General features: G+C 41.4%; 1 protein-coding gene across 1 annotated transcript in view; it reads right to left on the bottom strand.

Annotated features, from left to right (window-relative positions):
- JARID2 (jumonji and AT-rich interaction domain containing 2) overlaps positions 1-22,098 on the bottom strand; it is a 208,760-nt gene that overhangs the window by 98,709 nt on the left and 87,953 nt on the right. The window contains exon 2 of the mRNA XM_062508680.1: positions 19,919-20,054. Within this exon, the coding sequence (XP_062364664.1) occupies positions 19,919-20,054 (136 nt within the window). The remainder of the gene's footprint in view (positions 1-19,918; positions 20,055-22,098) is intronic.

Genomic DNA, 22,098 nt, shown 5'->3' with positions numbered 1-22,098 from the left:
GATTTTACAGACTGGGGGCTGGGGGAAAGAAAACCTAAGGAACAGTTGTCCCCAAACCCAAAAGCCAGAGCTGTCCTGAATGAAGCAGAACAGAGAGGAGGAAAGAGAACTGATGATCACCACCCACTACCTGTTCACTGTGTGTTAGATTGTACCATTGTGCTATCAAGCTCCTACCAATTGCCCCTGGAGCTGTATGATAAGGAGAGAGTGGCAGCATTTCCGGTAAGTTAGTACCAGGCTGTGTAAAGACCATTAAGTTTTGACAAATAAACACAGTCAATTTTATGGCACCATAAACACTCCCTTTTAGCACCAGGGAAATGAGCACCATGTACTCTTCCTGTACTTTGTCAAGGAATCACACTATTTGATGCACTCAACTCCAATCTACCTCAGTCCCACAGCCTCCTTTGACTGCAGTCAGAAAGATTCAAAGGAACGAGAGGACTCCAAATGCAAGTTAAAGATCTTTGATGTTCACGTATGTGGTCAGAGAAGGCACGAAGCCTTCAGCAGAAAAACAGGAACACCAGCGCTGGGAAGAGAGCTTGGTTAGGATGAGGGGACCTGGACTCTGTCCAGATGCAGCCACTGCCAAGCAGGTGTCCCTGGAGAGGCCACCTCCTCTCTAGGCACCTCAGATCAACCAACTCTAAAATAAAGGTAATAAGTTCAGCTTCCACAGTGAAACATAAGGAGGGGTACAGACAGTAACCATGACACGAGACACTGGGTTGGTGTTATTAACATCCCTCAGTGGTGAGAGATTTTGCAGATTTTGGTGTTGGGCAGAGTGGCTTTATTTCTGGAGTAAAGTGCCCTTAGATTTGCAACTGTCCTATAAGACACCTTCTCTCATATGCAACCTGGAAACAGAGTTAAAAATGCATTTTATTAGAAATTACACGCGGGTCCACAAAAATACAATTTATCTCCATTTAGTTCAAGTGTATCATACTTCAGCAACTGAAGTGTCAGAATAAGCACTGAGAGTGAGGAAAGCCTAAATTCTCAGGTATTAACAAAATTATCAGTGAGATAGACATAAATAAATTCTTCTTTGATTTTGAAGTGAAAACTATCATGTCTTGTTTATCCTGCCTTTCCTGGGGAACCCTGCAATATACCTGTGAAAGGAAGAATTCCATCTTAAAACATTTCATTCTTCCTTTTGTTCTTTCCACCTTTTTTGTGTTGTTTTATCCATTTGAGAGCTATTTGGAGAAAAGTTACTGACTCTGCTTCCAAAGTATTTTTATTTGGAAAAATATTTCACAAATACCTGCCATGTGAGGGGGAAAAAGCATGGATTACACTGCTAAATAAGAATTAAGTAAAGCAAGCTTATCACTTTTTCAGGTCTTTGTCACACTTAATAGGCGAGGGCAATTCCTCCCCCTCCTGAACCACTTTTACAGAGCTAGCTTAACTTTAATACACTACAGCAGTCCTATTTTTCAGTCAAGTTATTTCCCCCTAACTCAGCACCACAGGGCTATGCCTTTAGACTCATCCCATCTCCGAGTTAAGCTTCCACTAGGTGTAGATGGACAAAGGAACAATAAATCCACACTTCAAAAATATCCATACCTCGGCACCTAGGGACTAAGTAAAGATTAGTAAAGATGAAAGAGAAAATTAAAGAAAGACATTCTGGTATTTTAAGTAACATGAGAAAGAAAGCTATGGCAAGAGCATGTCTCTAGACAACAGCTATTCTACATTAGAAAGTAAAAATTAGCAATTGTATCTCCACAGAGTATAACAGAAGGAGGAAGAAAGAAGGTGAAGGCAAACACAGTGAAGCAAGGAAGAGCCTGCTAATTGGAAGAAAATACAATGTATGAATGTGCAAATAAAACAACAAGGGAAATAAAAGGGAATGCAGTGTCTTAGTAACAATGAATACTTGCAAGCCTGAAAAGGAAGAAATGTGCTGCTAAAACCCAGAAGCTTAGCTATATTTGTTAGGATTTCTAGGAAACTCATATACAGATTGTATAATTTGAAAACTGCATATCTGCACGAAACTGGGACCAACAGTAAAGCAGCGTCTTGATGAACACTTGCTACATGCTTTTCCTCTAATGAAGCACAGTTGTCAGCGATCTGTGTGAGGGGTCACACAAACAGGATGGGCTTATGATCTGGATTGATGGAGATGAATAAAAGCCCATTTCTGGAACTGGTGACCTGGACAGCCACCACCTTCCCTGAGAAAGCAGCAGCAGGCAGGGCGAGGCCAGACCTGTACTGCTGTCTTTGGAGAAGCCTGGAGACAGCTGGCAGCAGAAGCTAAGAATGCAGCATGACTCTTATGTAACATCCACACTCCTCTGATGGACTGGAACAACCCTCCTCCATTTGCAAAGGGGAAGCAGCAAGAACAGAGAGTATGAGTTACTTCTTTCTCAAGTAAACCAAATTAAATAACCTTATTAGAGACATAAAATGTATGGCTTGACTTCCACACACACCTCAAAAGTAAACAAATCAGCAGATTCTGACAGAATAGAATGGCTCAAGCACAGCAGCATGCTGTAAGAAAAAGGATGGGGAAAAGACAAGAGAACTGCCAGAATGCCCTTTTGGGGAGGTTATCCTCTGCTTAATTGTCTCTAATTCTGCGTCTCTGTGACAAAAGCTGTGAAAAGCAAAGGTTGAATGACATACTTCTAATTGCATAGAGTCCCCATTTGATATTTTAATGCATGTCATTGAGGATTTGCTTTTCACGACTTTTGCCAGGAACATGGGCAGCCCTCCAGACAGAATTTTTTTTTTCCCCAAAGTGACATGAGCAATGAGGATCCCGTTTGCTGCAAGAACGCACAGCCTGTCGATGCAGCAACAGTGATTGTCCCATGCAGCCAGCAGAGACGAGCATGGATTCAGCCCTCCCTTCACCAGAGGGGCTCTGAACTTTCCATCAAAGATAAGGAGAAAAATGTCCTTCTCCTGTACTGGGAAAAATTAATTGAGTTAAATACTAGGTGTTCTACATGAACTCAAGTTACATTATGACAGATATTTGAATTAAACCACTTTAATTACTTTTGCTCCACATTTTCAGTAACTTTTTAGTGAATGTGCCCTCCTTAAATCTGAGATCATCCATCAGTCAGCTCCAGGAGTCAAACTGTCAACCTCTTTTGCTGACAAAGGTTTTTGTTTTTTTTCTTCTGGCATATCTCCTCATTCTACTACGCACTTGAATTACCATCTCTGAGTTTACAGCAATTAAATATCCACTGACTTAAAAAAAAATAAATAGATCACAAACACTTCTAACATAACACCCTAGCCTCTTCAGCAGCATGCCAGACAGCCCTCCCCTGGTGCAGGATGCCAGGGCAGTACAGTTGGACTGCAGGCAGGGATGCAGGCTGTCTCCTGCAATGCCAGTGATGCATCAGCACTGCCTGCAGCCGGATCTCAAATTCCCTACCAGCCCTGAGTGCTCACACGTCTGTTCAGAGCCTTAACACAGACCTGACAACCAGGCCAGCATAAGGTCCTGTGACACCCCAGAAAGAGGGAAGGGAGAAAGCTGCCTGAGCAATCCCCAAGTACTTTTTTTTTTTAAGCTGTTGTTTTCAAAGGCCTTTGTCTGTAACCCTAAATGTCATCCATGATGCTCGGTGCCTAGCTGCTAATAGGGAAATGGATCTCTGTATTCAGGGGAAGACAAGAGCTGCTTTTCCCAGAGGAGAACTCTTGCCCTTGGCACCACCTACCCAGCATTTATTTCCTTTCCTTCACAGAAAGTATCTACAAGGTATAGTAAAGCAACATGAAAATTCAAGCACCTGGAAAGCTCCCAAAACTCAGCCTCTGATTTTTTAGGATGCCTTCCTCATTGTCACTGGATTCTCATCTAGCTTGCTATATTAATTATAAAAATATCTTCTTTAAAATACTCAACATGGTTCTAACAAATGAAACAGCAATGTGGTCATAGAAACATTTCTTTTTTTCTTTTACCAGAGAGTAAGTAAACCTATTTCAACCATATCTACAAAACCAGGATGCTTAAAAAAAAACATACAAGCCAAAAAAATCCCACCTATCTTACTGTGAAATCTGCTGCATATCTGTATTTTTTCCCTTTTCAGGGGAATTTTTTTTCTTTTTTTTTTTCTTGTAGGGGACAGGCAAGTGAGTAGTATCATTTCCTCACTTTTTAAAATTAAAGGTCAGATGAGTGCACTCCATGCTCAGGATGAAGAACTGCTCTGCTGTTGCACTCAGTCCCCTGTAATTTGTTTGCAGAGTTACTGTCAGAGGAGAGCAGGCTCGTGACAGCAAAGCATTGAGACCAACTGCAGCAAACTGAAAGCACAAGTACAATACGAAAGCCCGACACAAATGAACAAATTTTTCTGCCGCGGGCATGCACAGCAGTGATGACATTTCACCTCTATTTGAGCACTAAGCTCTTGCCTAAGGTAGGGATTCCAGGCCATTCCTACACGACGCTGACAGCAGCGGCAGAGGTTGGCAGCCGTCTCTCCGATGCACCGCAGCCGCCTACCTGTTGGGAACGTGCAATGGAAAAGTACATGCCAGGAAATAAATCTGTAGCTGGAAGACACTTCAGAGAAATCCCTCCCAGACCAGACCAGATCCAGCACTGCAGTGGCTGGAGAGCAGGTGAGGGGATAAAGCAGCAGGATCCTGCGCTCAGCCATCAGCTGAGCTCCGAGGATCTCACTGCAGGAACGGCGCACAGGCCAAAGCGAGCGCGACACAATGTTAAAGGCATCGGATAATGCCACCCGGCAGACAGTACGTGGAGACTGTTCCCATTTTAATTGCAGGGACAACTGATTCTTGCTAGCATTAACGCAGATCTCTGAAGCATCGGCACAGGAAATGTCAGTGCTGTAACAGCCTTTAAGGAAAGGCTCCTCTCACAAGCCAAGCAATTTCCATCTCTATTTCCAGCTCTTGAGACCAGCAGCTTAACCTTACTTTCACCTCCCTTTTGTAAGCTCTACAGGCAAACCACAGCGGGGAAGAGATGAGAGCTGGGGTAGGGGGGCAACCACTTGAAAACCCGATGCTGGAGAGAAGGCTTCTGAAATGTTAAGGAGACTTCCCGACACACCAGCCCCCAGAGGAGTTAAATTCCACCACCATGAAACATTCTGCTGCTATTAAACAGCTTTTTTTGCTCATGTTTCAGGGCATCAGAAGAGGAAGTGAAACAGCATTAGCTGCTTCCTGACTTAATAGAAACCTTGGGACAACCATCAACACACACTTACACAGCCAAGACTGTACACTGATGTGCATTTAATGATTTTATCTTTCCAAATAAGCAAAGGCGATAAAATACTATCTTGCAATTTTTTAAGAATACCGTTTCCTCCTCCCCAACCAAGAACTCATTACACAGAATGTTCTTTTCATGCATTGGTGTAATTGAAGGCTAGCAGCCATTAGCGTATTTTTTAAGTACAGCAAGAGAGAAATGGGAGTCAGGGTGTGGGAGGTACATGCAATGGAACAGCATAAAAATGTATGATACAGAGGTAGATGAGCTTTCAAAATATACCCAAGAGGCTGTGAGTATGCTCAAGTTCACCACTATATCACTACAATAAAAAAAATTTTCCTGATCTAGGGCCAAAAGTACATTATTGATAGTCAAAACACTGCCTAACTCTATTTCAATATGATGTGACAATACTGGAGGGGTGGGGGTAAGACAAATGGAATCCCTCTGCACATTCACAGAACTCTGTGAATAAAAGGCTGGAGAGACATATTAAACTGAAACAGTTCAAACAAAGTCTTCCTGCAGTTAGAACGTTCCCACCCTGCAATGTTTCTCAAGCTGGAAGAACTATTAAATAGTGTTAATGTTTAGCAAGCATTTAGCACTTTATGTGCTCAGAGTGATAACAGGCACTCACCCGAACACACACATACACACACATGCCATACCTCCCCCAAAATAAGAAAAGCCCCACTGAACAGAAGGCAGAAGAATTCTCCCTGCTCCCACATGGGGCAAGACTACAGCAACATTCACCTTGCAGTTGGAGAGGACAGGACATAACCCCATGTGTTGGGATGAAGCAGAGAGGATGGTCAAGCACACCATGAGTACTGGAAATACCTTTTGAACAGGGCAAGATGGACCAGTGTAATGGGAAAGGAGCACTGACACCCTTTGCTCCTGTGCATGGAGGCCACGCATGTTAAAGCCTAACTCCCAGTCAGAACTGTTTATTTGTAACACCAAACAGCTACACAGTAAGGGCAAGAAACAATGGGAACAAACCGAGCATTTTAAACATACCATTCCCCTCAAAACAAACAAACAAACATAAAAGCATCCCGTTTAATCATAAGAAAATCAGGATGCAAGAAGGAATAAAAGCCAATTTTTTTACCCTACTGCCATGTAAAAAAATCAGGAAAGGCTTTGGCAGAAGCAAGATCTATACAAGTGGACCATAAAAGAATAGGTTGAGACTTTTTACATTTAATTGCTTTCTGATCCTAAAATCTGCCTCAGAGATACTATGGAAAACACTTGCAAATCTTTAAAAAAAAAAAAAAATTCATCAGAGACATGAAGGCCTCATTGTTTTCCCCAAACTTTATATGTCAACACATACACACGCATTAAAAAAAACCTTACCTCCCTTCTGAGACATTAAATCCACACAATGTTTCTTGGAGAGGGTAAAAAGAAAATGTAGGTCAAGATGTTGAGATAGGGATTGCTTCTGAAAGATGAAAGCATAAGAGGACTAAGCTTTCATTCCTTATGTTTCTTTGAGATTTCAAACAGAGTGTTATTTGATAATGGCTCCTTTCAGAAAATTGGAATTTAATACAGCTAATTATAAGTTAGAGAATTAATGTACAGTCAGTACTCCAACAGAGCTGGTATACCATGCTGATGCTTTTTACCAGCATGTCCCCAGTGCTTATTATAGATCTTTTCTCCAAATACTAAGGCCAATCTGTTCTCACATTAGGATGGATGGCCCAGGAGTTGGGGTGGGGGAAAGGAAAAAAAGAAATTTCCATGGCTGTAACACTGAGCCTGCAGCAAGCAGCCTGGAGTTGCCGGCATGGCTCGGCACTGTGTGGCACAGGAACCCTCACACTTCAAAGGGAGCCCAGAATATAAGAGGACAAAGAATAAAAAAAACACAAGTAGATGCAGAGGAAAACTACACTGAGAAACAGCAAAACACCTTTTCCTCCTTCCAATTAAAAGGGAGGAAAAAGGTTTTCAACAAGATGAAGTGCTCAGATAAACAGAGAGGGAGTACTCCTAATTGTCTGGTATTAACATGGATGTATCTGAAAATTATTTGTCCTATAAGCAATCATAAGCTAAAAATCCTGACCTACATTTCACAGAGATTAAGAGAGATAATATATAATATATAAACAGGAGTGTCTCTCACAACAGGCACCGGCAGCAGACGCTGCTAGATTTGGACCAGAACCGTTTCTCTGTAATCTGAAGGAAGCCATGCATTAGTGTTGCAGGGACCTATGCAGGTTTGGGATGCTCTGTTTTTAGAGACAGCACAAATGTGTTCAGCAACACATGCTGCACACAGCTGGTTAGTAAGTACAGCAAAATTGTAACTCGTGTAGACGTACTTTATTGAATTTTGAGAGGCAAAGTGGATACTGCAGGAAACTCTTGCAGTCCATGAGGTTCCAGAAGCTTTCCCTTTGTTCTTCACTGTATTTTCTGACCAAGACTGCATGTTTCTTTAAGTTCTCAGATGAACTCTATGTTGAGATGCCAATCAGAAGGGCCATACTCCAGTTTTTCCTCAAAACAGTACCTACCGTCAGTTGAGCTGCAAGCTTTGGGGTGGAGTGGGGGCCAGAGAGAAATGTGGTTATTTTTGAAACAGATGTTTCTTACCCCTCAGCAAATTAATTCTGCTGAAGTCACATTTTCATTTGGCATGTCCTCACCTGGTTTTAGAGCAGGACCTGTGTAAGTAGTGCTACCCTCCAAATAATCATCTTCACTTGAAAGACCACATATTTACAAAATCTGCCCCCTATAGAGGACACAGTCCCTCTCCTCATAATGCAAGAAATTCCCCAAATCCTGCTAAAATTGCCACTACCACCTGCTCCCAAACCTTGGGGGTGAGAACTTCCTCCTTCAAGCTGCATGACAGCATTCAAATTTAGGGCAAACAGACACACCAACCAAAAGCTCAGTGAGATCCCTCCTATTGTCCTTTGCACTTTAGGGAACTGAAGACTTCTCGACAAGATGACACCAAACCAGTACTTTTCCACTGCAAAACCTCAACCCGAGCAAAGGGAAACAGCATGGAAAACACCATCTCCTTCAGTCTACTCTCATCTCTGCTTCCTGAAGAGTTCCCTAGTCAACAAAGGTCAGGAAGGACATCAGCCATGGGGAAAACAAAAAACAAAACAAAAACAAAAACCCTGAAAGTTATTTTCCTAAAACCTTGGTAAAATTTCCAAGCCCTTTGTCTGTCCTGGCAGAATCTCTCCTGGAAGTAGGAAAGCATGGATTGAAGAGCAGACTCTTCCTCATAAGAGTCTGTCCCTTTCTAAGTTTCCCTGCATATCCAGTTTTTATGAGACTATCCCCACTGAGTCCAAAATTATTTGAGAGGCTTGAAATAGAAAACGACTGAGCAGTTATAATTCTGATCCAGCCAGATGGCAATCCAGCACCATCTCAATATCCAGGTATGCCACAGCAAATGGAAGTCTGCAAAACTTTCCCCATAAACCCCAATATTCAAGTTCGCATGAAGTATTTTAAACTAATTTTTCTAAACAGTCAACTATTTCTAAGAAGTCTGCTTTCCAGGCTGTTAATGGCAGAAGCCTAGATCCACAACAGAAAGAAAGGTGGTTTACTCTGCTAAGCAATGCCTTAACTAATGGCCCATTTATTCTACTTTATGAGCAGAGTATTTGTATATAACCCTGTGTAATGCTGTGGATTTTAATCAACCGTCATGGCTTTGCATGCCAGTTTTATTGGAGTGCCTTCCATGCTGGCATAAAGGGGACTTTGTACCAAACATTCTTACTCCAGCCTGGCAGAGATCAGCATCAGCTTGCAGCTCAAAAACCCCTTTTTTCACAAAGAACATTTACTCTTCAATTCTGGTCTCTTGTTAATGAGACTTTAAATATTCAAGGACAGCCATACTGTTCCAAGGTAATCTATGAAAGAGTGCATTTAAATCTACAATTGCAAATGGGCTGTGTTTATCTACTTAGATAAGACAGCCTTGTTCATTTCAATTAGAGAAGGTCAGTTCCAGGCAAATGTAAACTGTCATTTGAAGTTCATCCCTGCAGGACAATGAGATGAGGTAACACTTCTGGGACAGGTTTCCATCTAAATAAAACTTGACAACTAGTCCCTAACCACAGACCTCATTGTTGCACAAAAGGCCATCTTCAATTGATTTTGGGGAGGGGGAGAAGAGCAGCAAAAACCCATGTTTTAAGAAGATCTGGAATTCAAGCCACATTCCTGTATCTTCTATCCCTTATTCATGACTTCCACCTGAAGGTAATTGCTGCTGACCTCCCAAGATGCAAAGAGAGAGAACAACTACTCTAGAAACCATCAGGTTTTATTATCTCCACAAAACAGAGTTATTTGCTTACTGCCCCGTCAAATATTGTCACATAAGTTTGGAGTCTTCTCCTTGGAAGAGAAACCGCTTGTTTCTAGACAGATAGACCACAGGAACCAAGAGGAGGAAATAAGTCCTGCATGCAGACTTTGTAACAGGAATATGCCTCTCCCCAGCCCCAGCCCACTCCTGTATCAAGCCTCAGGTTTGTGGCTCCATGCAATCTTATCGCTTCCTTCTGGCCTATGGAGCCACAGACTGAGAGAGAGCCTGAGGCTCTGAAACAAGATCTCAGCATGCCAGCAAGGGAGCAGGGGTCATGAAAAAAACAAAAAGGGGATGAAATTCCTCTTCAGGTCCCTCCATCTGATACACCTGTATGTGCACGTGGCAATACAACCCAGATGTCTTTTCTCAATCCGAAAATAAATAGATATGAAAGGACACACTTCTAACATTGTGACAGCATTTCTACCCTGAACAGAAAGAAATTTCCCATGCTGGGAAGAAAGGAAAAAACTGTATTCCTTCTGTGCCATTTTCATCACTTTTAAGCTTCTTTCAATCCATCCACATACACAGGAGGTGTAACTTAAAAACACTGGGGTGCTTGCAGAGCATCTTTAAAAACAGCTGGCCATGGAACACTTTCATCTTTCACAGCACCAGAGACAACAACCACTATCTGAGGGAGATACTTTAGGGAGAGCCTGCTTTTGAGACAACCTGGCTGGAAGAGAGCACGTCAAGATGCGATTTAGCTCTAACATGTCTGTTTACACACATGTAAACACACACACACACACACACAAAGACTAAGAAGAGTCTGAACTGAAATATTTTTTTAAGGTCAACCACTACTGCAGCTGAGTGAGGGATGAGAGAAGGAAGAGAAAAATGCAATTAAAGGCCGGTGCGGTCTTTAGGCATCTCTCGGAATGGCTGGCTGAGGCTGCCAAACCTTTAGCAGGAAAAGTGGCTTATCTCCTGGCTTCCCAAATTGCACCAGAGGTCAGCTGATGAGGTTTCAGGAGTTTGCCAGCTCCATCCCTCTGTGGGATCTTTGTCAGATTGCTCCAGCTGGGCTCCTTCCAGCTCTTCCCTTTTTTTTCCATTTTAGCGTATAGCTTGAATAAAGAAAACAAGATGAAGGCTTTCAAAGATAACACAGTCTTTCACAAACAGATGCAGAACAAAGCACAGGAAATTCTGAGCAAAGTAAAAAATGAATGTTGTCTGTTCAGGGCTTATCTGGAATGAGTTAGCCTCTTAGTGGACAGATCTGAAACATCACACAGCCCTGACTGTGATTGCAATGTTCACTAACAGTCTTGTAAGGGGAGAAAACAGGATGGATAAGGGTGGAAATTCAGCCGTCTTCAGCTCTCAGAGATAGAAATTCCTTCAGCTGTACCAGAAAAAACACTTAGGAGTTATGCTTGTCACTGTTACTCCTTGCTGCCCAAAGTCCAAGGCTTCTGTATGCATACCTTTGGCTCGACCAACAACGCCCCCAGTATTAAATTCATTTAAATTGGGAAACAAAGGGCAACAAAGGTAGGTTATTGAAAACATGTATTTTACTAATTATGAATACAACATCACCTTAACTGCTTGTAATAAATCTTTGTTAGTCGGACACACACATGCACACAAAGACTTAAAAATGCAGGCATATTTATTACTGTGGAAAGCAATCTGCTATGATTTAACAGTATACGTTCTAGGCTATATTTATTTTTTGGAAGACATTCACTCACAAGCTCTGGAATGTATCTGCTATGTGATGCACATCATCTATGGGATGAAGCTATCATGCTACGTGATGTATCATCATCAGTTACTTAAAGAGAGCAGTTATTTCAGAATTGTTTCTTGTAGATTTTAAATCAAAAAGATCCAAATGAAACCAAACCAAAATGTGGAGGCAAATGCACTCAGAGCACAGACCAATCTCTCAGGCTGTTATGAGCCATGAAATGAACGTCACTAATTCCTGAAGAGCTCCACTGCTCTAAAAAGGTGACTGATATTCTTGCTTTTCACATAAGAAATTCTACATTCAGATGTGGATCAATGACACTTAAAATAACGTGACACCAATCTTTCATTGTTTTCAGTATACTCCACATCACCACAAGGATCCCCAAACCCATTTTGATTGGCATCCCGTATTCTTAACAAGTCAAGGCCTCTGAACACAGGTAATATAGGGTATTTGAGGTGAAGAATGTGGCACATTGGCAGCTGCATCAGGCAACCTACTGAATTGACTACTGTGCCCATCAGCAGTCACAGAATCTCTGCTTTTTCTTCTAAAATCACTTTACTGCCAGGGTTGACACAATAAGGCTTACATCACACATGACACCTGCTCCAATTAAACACAGCCTAATGGTTCTAGAAATGTACTGCTGGAGCAAATAGTTCTCAAACTCTTTCAAACAGAAAGTCATTTCTAAAACACCCCCATATCAAATAAAAACTGCTGTGGAGATTCTAGGACACAAGACAGCCCCTTGAAGGCTGAAAACACATTCCCTCTTTTACTCTGAAAGTACTCCACAAATGTAGGCTTGCACTAAAAGCTCAAAGCTGTAGTGTAAAAATAATTAACAAAGGCCTTACTCAAAGCCAAGCAGAGGCAGTTTCAGAAAACACAGCTCCCTCGGATTGGCTACAATAAACTTCATTACACTGCACTATGTATCTGTGTGTATGAGTGAAACTACTCTCTGCACTTACTAGTAATACTCATTTGATTTCCCATTACATTCCTATTTTCTTAATAAAATGGAGTATGCTATTTTAATGACTGATTTAGTGCTATGTCTTACTCTCATTTCTAAAATAGGCAAAGTAAAATTGACAAAAGGAACAATTTTTTCACAGAGCTGGCAATCCTGCAACATAAAACCACCACTCTTTTGGTTGTAAATGCTAGCCAAAAAAATGCCATGGTGCAAATTTAGGCTAGAAATTTTACAGTCGATAAAGAGAAAATGAAACAGTTTGCCTGTCCACACTCAAGGGTGCTCCAGACTGCTGATACAAAAAACACATGGAAGACAGCAGCTACGAAGAACTACCCTGAGTCAAGGAAAACAAAATTGTTTGCAATTTTTTGTAAATTTTGCAATTTACAAAATTCTTGTGTTAAGAGCAAGTTTTGTATCAAGCAGAGTCAATGCAACAAATCTTACCACTATGTAAGTGGTGAATTTGGGGATTTTTTGTTTTGGGTGGGACTTTCTTGGTGCATTTGTTTGTGGGGTTCTGAGGGTGCTGGAGGTAGTTGATAGAATCATAGAATATCCTGAGTTAAAAGGGACCCACAAGGATCGAGTCCAACTCTCAGCCTTGCACAGCACCATCCCCAAAAGTCACACCATTCCCAGGAGCACGGTCCAAACACTTCTCAAACTCTGTCAGGTCGTGCTGTGATCACTTCCCTGGGGAGCCTGTTCCAGTGCCGGTCTGGGTTAAAAACCTCTTTCAAATATTCAGCCTAAGCCTCTCCTGACACAACTTCAGGCCATTCCCTTGAATGATGTCACTGAGCACCACAGTGAAGAGTTCAGTGCTTGCTCCTGCTCTTCCCCTCACGAGGAAGTCACAGACTGTGATGAGGTCCCCCCCTCAGTGTCCTCTTTTCCAGGCTGAACAGACCAAGTGACTTCAGGTGCTCCTCATACAGCTTCCCCTCAAGGCCCTTCACAATCCTCATAGTCTTCCTTAAAACTCCTAACAGCCTCACATATTTCTTATATTGTGGCATCCAAAGCTGCACAGAGGACTCGAACTGAGGCTGCAGCAGGGCAGAACAGAATGGGACAATCACTTCTCTAAAGCAGCTGGCAAGGGGTTGAATTTTGGTTTGCTTGTTTTTAAGAGAAACACAAACCTAGCACCTACACCTGTGAAGCACTTTTCAATGAACTTTTAAAAGCTGAATCATTTTCTGCTCATATTCCTGGCAACTGTTGTCCCTTCTAGCATCTGAGGTTGTGGTTAGACGAGATGACTGCGCCAATCCTAAGGGCTGTGGTTAGACAAGATGAATGTGCCAAGTCAAGCAGCTTGCTACTATCAAAAGGGATGAGGAGTTTGATATCCTCTTCCTCCAACTTTCAGTCAGATACTCTATTCCCCCATTTCCACGAAATGAGCACGTGGTGCTCACCTGACCTCTTAATGAACGTGTTGATTGAACTAGGAAAAATTACTCTTTTTTAAATTTTTTTTTTCTGGGCTAGTTTTCTGCCATGTCAGCACTCTGGACTGGCTGAACTGCATGGGCAGACAAATGGCACAGCCAGCACAAGGCACAAGGTGAAAGGAGGGGGGCCAGACCCATCAGCTACTGCTGAACTCTTTCCCACCTTTCCTCACCTTATTTATTTTAGGCCTACAATAACTGAGTCTGCTACAGATAATGCACACGCCTCTGCAGACCCTTCATTGCCATTTTCATTTTCTATTACCTACGATAAGCAATATATGCAAGGAGGAAAGATTATTTTTTAGAATGTGCCTAGAAATGCACTCAGGAGCAACAGAAGCTCTTTTTAGATGGTCATGAAGTAAGTTTTAAGAAAATTAATTACAAAATTTCTCTGTTTCACAGGTTAAAGAAATATCCATCCCTGTTACATTTGATAGGAAAAGGAATATTGGTGTCTTGTGAAAGAAAATTTTCCATCAGTCTTGCCAAAGGCTGAAATTTTATTAAGACAGGAGCACAATTTGGATGGACATAATCAAATTCGGTTGACATCACTGAGGGCATAATCTGGCCTGAAAATTTTTTTTATAAATGGTGATGATGGGAAAGGGAAAGAAGAGCCTGTGTCAGCCAATGAGCAAACAAGCAAGTCCCTGGCAGGCTCAAAATTAATTCTATTCTAGAAAACAAAGAAAGGAAAAGAGATTTGGAAATTTTCAATGAAGCCCAACTCAAACATGCTGTTATCTATTTGTTAATCTTTAAATACCTTTGACAGCAAGCACCAAAGTGAAAGTGATGTTGAGTGCCATGACAGATTTGCTCAAATGCTTTTTTTCTGAATATTTTAGTTGAAAACATCTATATTTAATCAGAGTTTAAAACTAGCCAAAAAGGCTGTTTACTCTGAATGTAAAGGGAAAATACTGCAAAGTTGAAAGAGGTATTTCTGTTTCTGTAAATGCATTTTTTAAATCCACTTACAGACAAGGGTCCTTGGCACAGTTACAATCTTCTACTAAAGCTTAGGAGACAGACAGACATTACCCACTGTCAACAAATGCAATCTCACATCACTGATGGACTGAAAAGCTCCCTAGACAAACGTTAGCATAAAACCTTCTTGCAGTACTTAATTGCAGCCTTCAGAAATAAAAGAGATGAAGTTATCATTATATGTGAACCATCACAGTGAATGAAGAGGGCTGCTCTCTTGTTCAAAATTGAAGGCTGAGTAGCAAGCCAGCCAGGGAAGGAGACCTACACTGCTCTGGGCACACAGAGGCGCAGCTGAAACAACAGCACTTCCCCAAGGGCTGCTGCATTTTCATCCACAGGAGTCAGAAGAGAAGAGAGTGGTCTAATGGAAGACATGGTTGCCCAGCTGGCAGCTGCTGCCATCCCCTCTTAGTAAGCTTTTGGCAGATCATACATGGCTTAGCTGTGTTTAGGCATTTCTACCACATCTGTTGCAATCTTCATGCCACGCCTGGAGTGCTATCTACATGGCCAGAGAAAAGAGGTTTGACCAACTAGCTGAAGTCAAATGAAGACAGTCCTATGCCACCCTATCACGGGGCACCTTCCTTTCAACATGGCTCACTGGGGAGCATGGACAGAAACCCCCATGCAGTGAGCAGAAAACATTTGAAAATTCATGCATCGATGACATGCTATTTTCAGACTGCATTGCTACCTGCCCCAGCTGACTTCAACAGCCAGTGTGGAAGCCAAGGGACGGGCAGACCCAGGAATCAGAGTTTGGTGCTGCCACTGGGTCTGACACCACAGTCCACTAAGAACTGTCTCAGACCCTCCTGCCTCTCAGTGTGGAGATATATCTATCATTTGTGGAAAAAACAATTCTCCAACAAAAGTCAAGTGAACTTTTGTGTGGGAATGGCAGAGAGCAGAAGCAGACCAGTAAAAAGTGGTGCAGTCCCCATTCCTGGAGGTGTGCAAGAAACAACTGGATGCAGTACTCACTGCTGTAATCTACTTAACAAGGTAGTGATCAGATAAAGGCTGGAAGTCCTTTCCAAGCAAAATGATTCTGTGATGGGAGAAAGGGGCACCAGAGACTTTATGGTCCAAGCCCTACCTCCATCCATGTGCTGACATGGCTCCCACTCCATTTTAAAAACATACATAAAATAAATAAGTTGCTTTAACAATCTTAAATGTAAGGTGAAATCTCTCAGAATAGCAAAACTACATTTTTTACCCATGTCTTTGTTTACTTAATGAACAGGAGTTCAACTTCTGCCTTGAACCAACGCATTCCCTCATATACATTTGATTTCCTAAATAGATTATGCCTGCTGTGAGCTTAACCTACATGACACGTTTGGAAACTGCCATGACACCTTTCTAGGACAAAGTATAGCTGGTGAAAACAAACTATCTGCTTGAATAATTCTAACGTCTGGTTTGTCATCTCTGTAGATTAACTAACCATCTTGAACAAATAAGGAAACTGTGTCACTTTTTCCATTCAAGAAACACACTTCTGCATCAAAAATTTCTCTACTGTGAGTTTTGAAAAACAGAAGTTAAAATCTTAGGTCATAAACATTTCCTTTATGATATAGTCTTTTGAGGGCACTGGCTTTACTCTCATCAACAGAATGCAAGCCATTATTACATCTTTCATTGTCTTTTTAATAGCCCTATCTCACATTTTAAGCTACACAAGAAGAACGCAATTTCCCAAAGGATTTAGTTCTCCTTTTAAATGGGGATCTCTGAAAATTGGTATCACTATTCCGAACACCAATCCCTATTCTTAAAATCCTAATGCAAATGACAGGCAGCAGTAATCAAAATCACTAAAGAGGTCCCACTGGGTTTTTCCAGCGCACGACCTTGTTTCCATAATCAGAGTTCCAGTATCCCTTTCAGGGCTGCAGAGAGTTTCTTGACAGCCAGCACAAGCACCTCCTGCAAATATTATATTCCCAAGGGCTGAAGAGGAACATGTAGGAAACAAAGGCATACTGCAGGGTGTTGTTCTATACTCGGCAAATATCCAGAGTCAACATAAACACACATGCAATACAACCACTGATATGACCACCAAAACATACCCACCCGCCTTTCTCTTCAATTAGAGCCACTTAAGTAACAGGGTTTCACACACAAACTGAAAATGGCAGGATTATTTTCAGGATAACAAGTAGATTTAATAGTGAAATAGAGACAGCTAAGGTATTATCATACATAAAACTGCCAAAAGTAATTTCAATTTTTATTTATTCTAAATTTTATTTTTATTATTCAGAGAGACACAGAAGTTAATTGTCTCTGCGACACCACCAGCACATCAGAGCTTGCTGAGACTTTAATACAGGAAGGAATTCTATTAATGAGTTCATCTTCCACATTTAAAATAATTTGCTTTTCACACTATCAATCAAAGAGGTACCATTATTCCAGCTACCAAATCATTAATGATACTACTGAACTCACCAGATGAAATACAATTGACAATAATTTTCACACAAATTTAGCTGCAGCTTCACAAACACTGGCAAAGGAACTTCTGTAGCATGTTTATCAAACTTCAGCTGCTCCAAATGCATAAAAACTTCTTAAAGACTCAAGTTGCAAGGCACTGGTGTACTTTTAACCTTCCTGTATTGCTACAAATAAATACTTTCTACTAAAACAAATTACAGATTACAAGTCTATGAACAAATAAATTTAAGGAATGGCAGTTACAAAACTAGACCAGAGGAAGTCTCTCTGCATTACAGATGGTGGCACCAGGATGAAATCCTGCTATCCAGCTGCTTGCAGTCCCCTCAGCTAGTAGAAACACACAAGACCAATCCATACTGCTGCACAGAGCAGGGAGTTCAGAGAGCCTGAATCCCCCTCACACCCTTCTTTTCCACTTTTGAAAACGGTCACATTTGCCAGGTACTGAAACATAACCTATTTGATTTTCAACAGTTACACAAACAAATGAATAAAAACCGGGTCATTCACATAAAGCTATATTTAACCGCACTCTACCCTTTGGAGCAACATGCAAAAAACAATGGATGTGGCCTGAAAGTTAAACGAAGGATACATACAAGGAAATGTATGTATTTTTCTTCCCAACAGTATGAAATCTGAGATCTAAGACTCATCCTTAAAATACTACTTATTTCCCTGAATTCAAAATAACTCAGTAATTTCTCAGGATGACCTGCTTTTTTCTCAGTCCACGGAGACCCATGGATTTCAAAATACATGGCTACTTTTTTTAATGCCATGAACAAATTGCATGTTCAAATTGATTTTCTTGATGTCACTGCACAATATCAATCCTCCTCCCTTTTGCTTATTTTTCTCTGCATAATGAAACACTCTTCCAGATATCACCAGCTAAAAAAACTGCTTTTGGACAGAGATGTTAAAACAGAGCAGTACCAAGACAGGACTTTTTAAAAATCATTTAGCAAACAGAAAGAGCAACACGGAATATAATTCTGGCTCAAATTAATAAAACAAAAACAAACAAACAAACAAAAAAAACCACACAACAAAATAAAACTCAAATAACTGGTCATCTATTCTGCTGCTGCCAGGGGAAGTCAGTGGCATACTCCATGTCTGGTATCTGCATTGACACAGCAATCCCAGCCAACTCACTTTTTATCTAAGCTGCCTTTGGAGAAACTAGACACCAGGAAAACCTCAGTCATCCTGTAACCTGGCACATCATCAAAGCCTCCTAACACACAATTACTGTGCTTCATGCCTTTGGACTTTTTTCCTTTTTCCATACAAAACCCCCACAATGGAATAAGAAACTTTCCAAGAGAAATTGTGTTTGACAGAAGATCAATGATGCAGAGGTGTTGGAGGGAAAAAAGCTAGTGCTGTTTTGTGTACACCTCCAAGCTTATAAATGGCTTGCTCTTAAAGGTAGATGCCCATTCCCATCAGATCAGTATTTGATATTATTACTGAACTTGGAAGTCTGAGCTCTTCTTTAATCACATTAAGGAGTTTGCAATTTCTTACACAATACAGTGACTTTATCATGCTGCCTGTAGTTATCCAGCCATTCCCCTAGTTATTTGCCTCATCAGCAGTAACACTCAGTGGAATCTGACTCACCATGTCAACAAGACAAGCTAGGTACAAATATGAATAACCTACCAAGCAAACACCCAGCTGCTGCTTTACTGTATTAGCACATGTATAGTAATGCACATGCCTAAAAGGAACTGCCATAAACCTCCATAAAGAAACAAATAAGCTCTTGTGAGTGAAAACTGTAAGCCTGCCCAGAAATCTGAATCCTGCTAGTCATCACTTTCAAGGCTCAAGCCAGCATGACAAAGCCTTTTCAAGTAATGGTCTAAGTGAATCTGAAAGAGACATACTTTATATTCACCTCTCAGGACACCACAGCTTTTTCAAGCAAGCTTTAAGGGAAGGGGATGACTAGAGCATTAAAGAAATGAAATTCTATTCCTTTCAAGCTCCTGTGATCTAAGCCTGTCTACATCTCCTATTAATACCTTTAAACAACTGCTCTGTGAACTACTAATTAGGGGAGTCCAATGTCACAGTGCTTGTGTCCTCTCAACCCTTTAACTCTGTATGTAGATCCTATGCTACTTCACCTGTGGCCTTGGATCACTCCAGAGACAGATGCTAGTAAGCTGGTTTCTTGCATCTAAGTGATAGTATGTAAATTCTGTCCAAGTGTACTTCCCCAGATAACTGCAGCCAATCACCTCTAAATGGTTACCTTCTTTGCTGACATACTCAGCGTATCAGGAAGCAGACTGACTAGAAGGCCTCCATTTCTCCAGATTGGCAGCCTGCCCCTGTCCTCCCACCTGCTCTCCACCCTGATCCCCATCTAAATCAGTTATCCAGAAACCAAAACATATAGATTCTTCAACCTGGACATTTCAAGCACTCCAGAAACAAGTTCCTCTGTGCAGATCAAAAGGGCACAGTATTTGCCAGATGGTACACTGGTATCCCTCCCTGCCACAGCATGGAAAAAAGACTGAGTCCTTCCAGCAGTACCACAGAGGTGTCTCACCGTTCACTGCCTTGAGGCTCCCGCTAATGCCATCGCTGTGCTGTCGCTTCTGTGCATTCTTGAATTCCTTCAGTGATAAATAAAGGACCTTCCGCACCACCCTCTCCTCTGACCAGGGAATCCCATCACTGTCATCCTAAAGGAGATGGAAACAGAAAGGAGACATTAGTTGCGTGCACTTGAAACAAAACGCTAACAAAACCAAACAAACCTCCAAAGCCTATGGCTACACAGATTATTTTTAATAATAATAAAAAAACCGAAAGAAAAATACAATATAAGAAAGTGCAACCTGACCAGCTCTAACAGAGAACAGAAACATAAGTATTATCAAATCAGAGCATTGGTCCCTCTAATCCTTTATTCTGCAAACAGCAGTAGGCATGTACCAGGTGTTAGACAGGAGGTAAAACTTAATTGTTAAAATCCTTATAATGAATCCCTCACGGAGAAATTTATCACAGCCAGGAAGTGTTCTCCCAGGTAATTAAGAAGAGGGAAAAAGCCCCAATAGAACACTAAAATTAATGTTGTAGAAATTGAAGAGACAACTTTGGTGAACCAACTTCTCCTGTTGCCATTTTGGCCTTTGTCTGTGCCTCTTGGTTCAGGTTCTTTTTCTTTCCAGTTTAGTGATTTGCATTAATTGCAGCGTTACAATGAAGTTGTGTATGGATAACAGTAAAGTTATTCTGAATTTATCTAAGCATAAAGCCAAGTGGAATTTGGCTCATGGGGCATATGTTTTCTACTTTATTTTTAGGAGAAATGCTGTTTTGTCACAAGGAATACTAGTTTATGTCAAATTTAGTACTTGCTTTAGTTAAACTCCCTGAAAAAGTATTTCCCTAAAGCCTTTTGTGTTCAAATAAATTATGTCAGCAAATTAATATAAAGACATAAGTGACACAGGTAAGTCATTATATTTTCATAAGCCACATAATTGTCTTGGGGTCTTTGGAAATCACTATTTGAGCATTCTTGCCAAAGCAAAAGATTAACGTTTTAGGCAGACTTTAAGTGGCAAGTGTACCACAGCGTACTGTCACTGTCACCTCACACTGGAAACTCCCACCAGCAAGCAATCCCCACCAGGAGGCAGGAGAGCTTAGACCATCCATGTGCCAGAGAAAAGGCAGACACTGCCAACTTTCAAAAAAATAAGCATAGTTTAGGGTGACCAGTGATAGATTTTTCTTTGCTCCTCTAGTGACATATTGGCATTCAGCTGCTGAATTGTGATCAAAAACATTTCCACCCCTCGCTCTCCCCCCAAAAAAATTCTAGGACAAATTACTTGGCAGGGGTTAAAAAACAAAACAGAACAGAAAAAACCCCAACAACAAGAAAAGCAACACAATGAGTGCAGTGAAAGCAGCCACATTTTGGCAGCAGGATGTGCATTTCGCACGAGGGACAAGCTACTACACTTTGAAGAAGGCTGAGCTATGCCCAGAGTTTTAAAATACAGGCAGCTCTGGGCCAAGAAATCAAACTTTGTAACCCAACACCCACAGCAACCAAGAAAAGACAAAAAAAAAATCTCTCGGCAAGCATTTTAAAAGGAGTAGTACATCCAGTTATTTTGTCAACAAAGGTTTACACAAACAACTCTGGCTTACCATTTTGCTGCCAACACAGCTTCAGCCCTAACCAGAAGCAACACTAAACACAAGACGGCTCCAGCCCAATTTTAACAAAGCTTGCCCAAGGATGCCCTCATTTACATTTCCACCAACAAGGGTCCAATGGGACACCATGCGTTTCTGTTTTCAGGGGAACTCCTTAAATCCTTAAGGGAGTCAGGCTCAGTTAGGAAACTGTCATAAGCAGCTCCAGCCCCTGCCCATGTTACAGACACAGGCCTGTGGAGCCCACTCACTCCCTTCCCTGGCATTTGTAATGGAAGATGCACAAAAACACCCATCGGTTCCTGATCTCACTGGCCCTTTTACCCTAGTAAAAACCCATTAAAATAATAATAATAGAATAAATTAAATCCACTCTGTCACAACATCTCACTGTTTCAATAATGACAGGGTGAAACCTGCTGATATGACTGGTCTTTAAATGTGCTGATCACAGGACCTGTGCCCTGGCAGCAGCTGGCTACAGTCTCTCCTGTGGAAGGAGAAGAGGTCATCACAGTCCCTCCTGTGGGAGGGAAGGCATCCACCACC

The sequence above is a fragment of the Cinclus cinclus genome, chromosome 1, assembly GCF_963662255.1.
Source record: "Cinclus cinclus chromosome 1, bCinCin1.1, whole genome shotgun sequence".
Taxonomy (NCBI): domain Eukaryota; kingdom Metazoa; phylum Chordata; class Aves; order Passeriformes; family Cinclidae; genus Cinclus; species Cinclus cinclus.
This window is presented reverse-complemented; position numbering and strand designations above follow the sequence as displayed.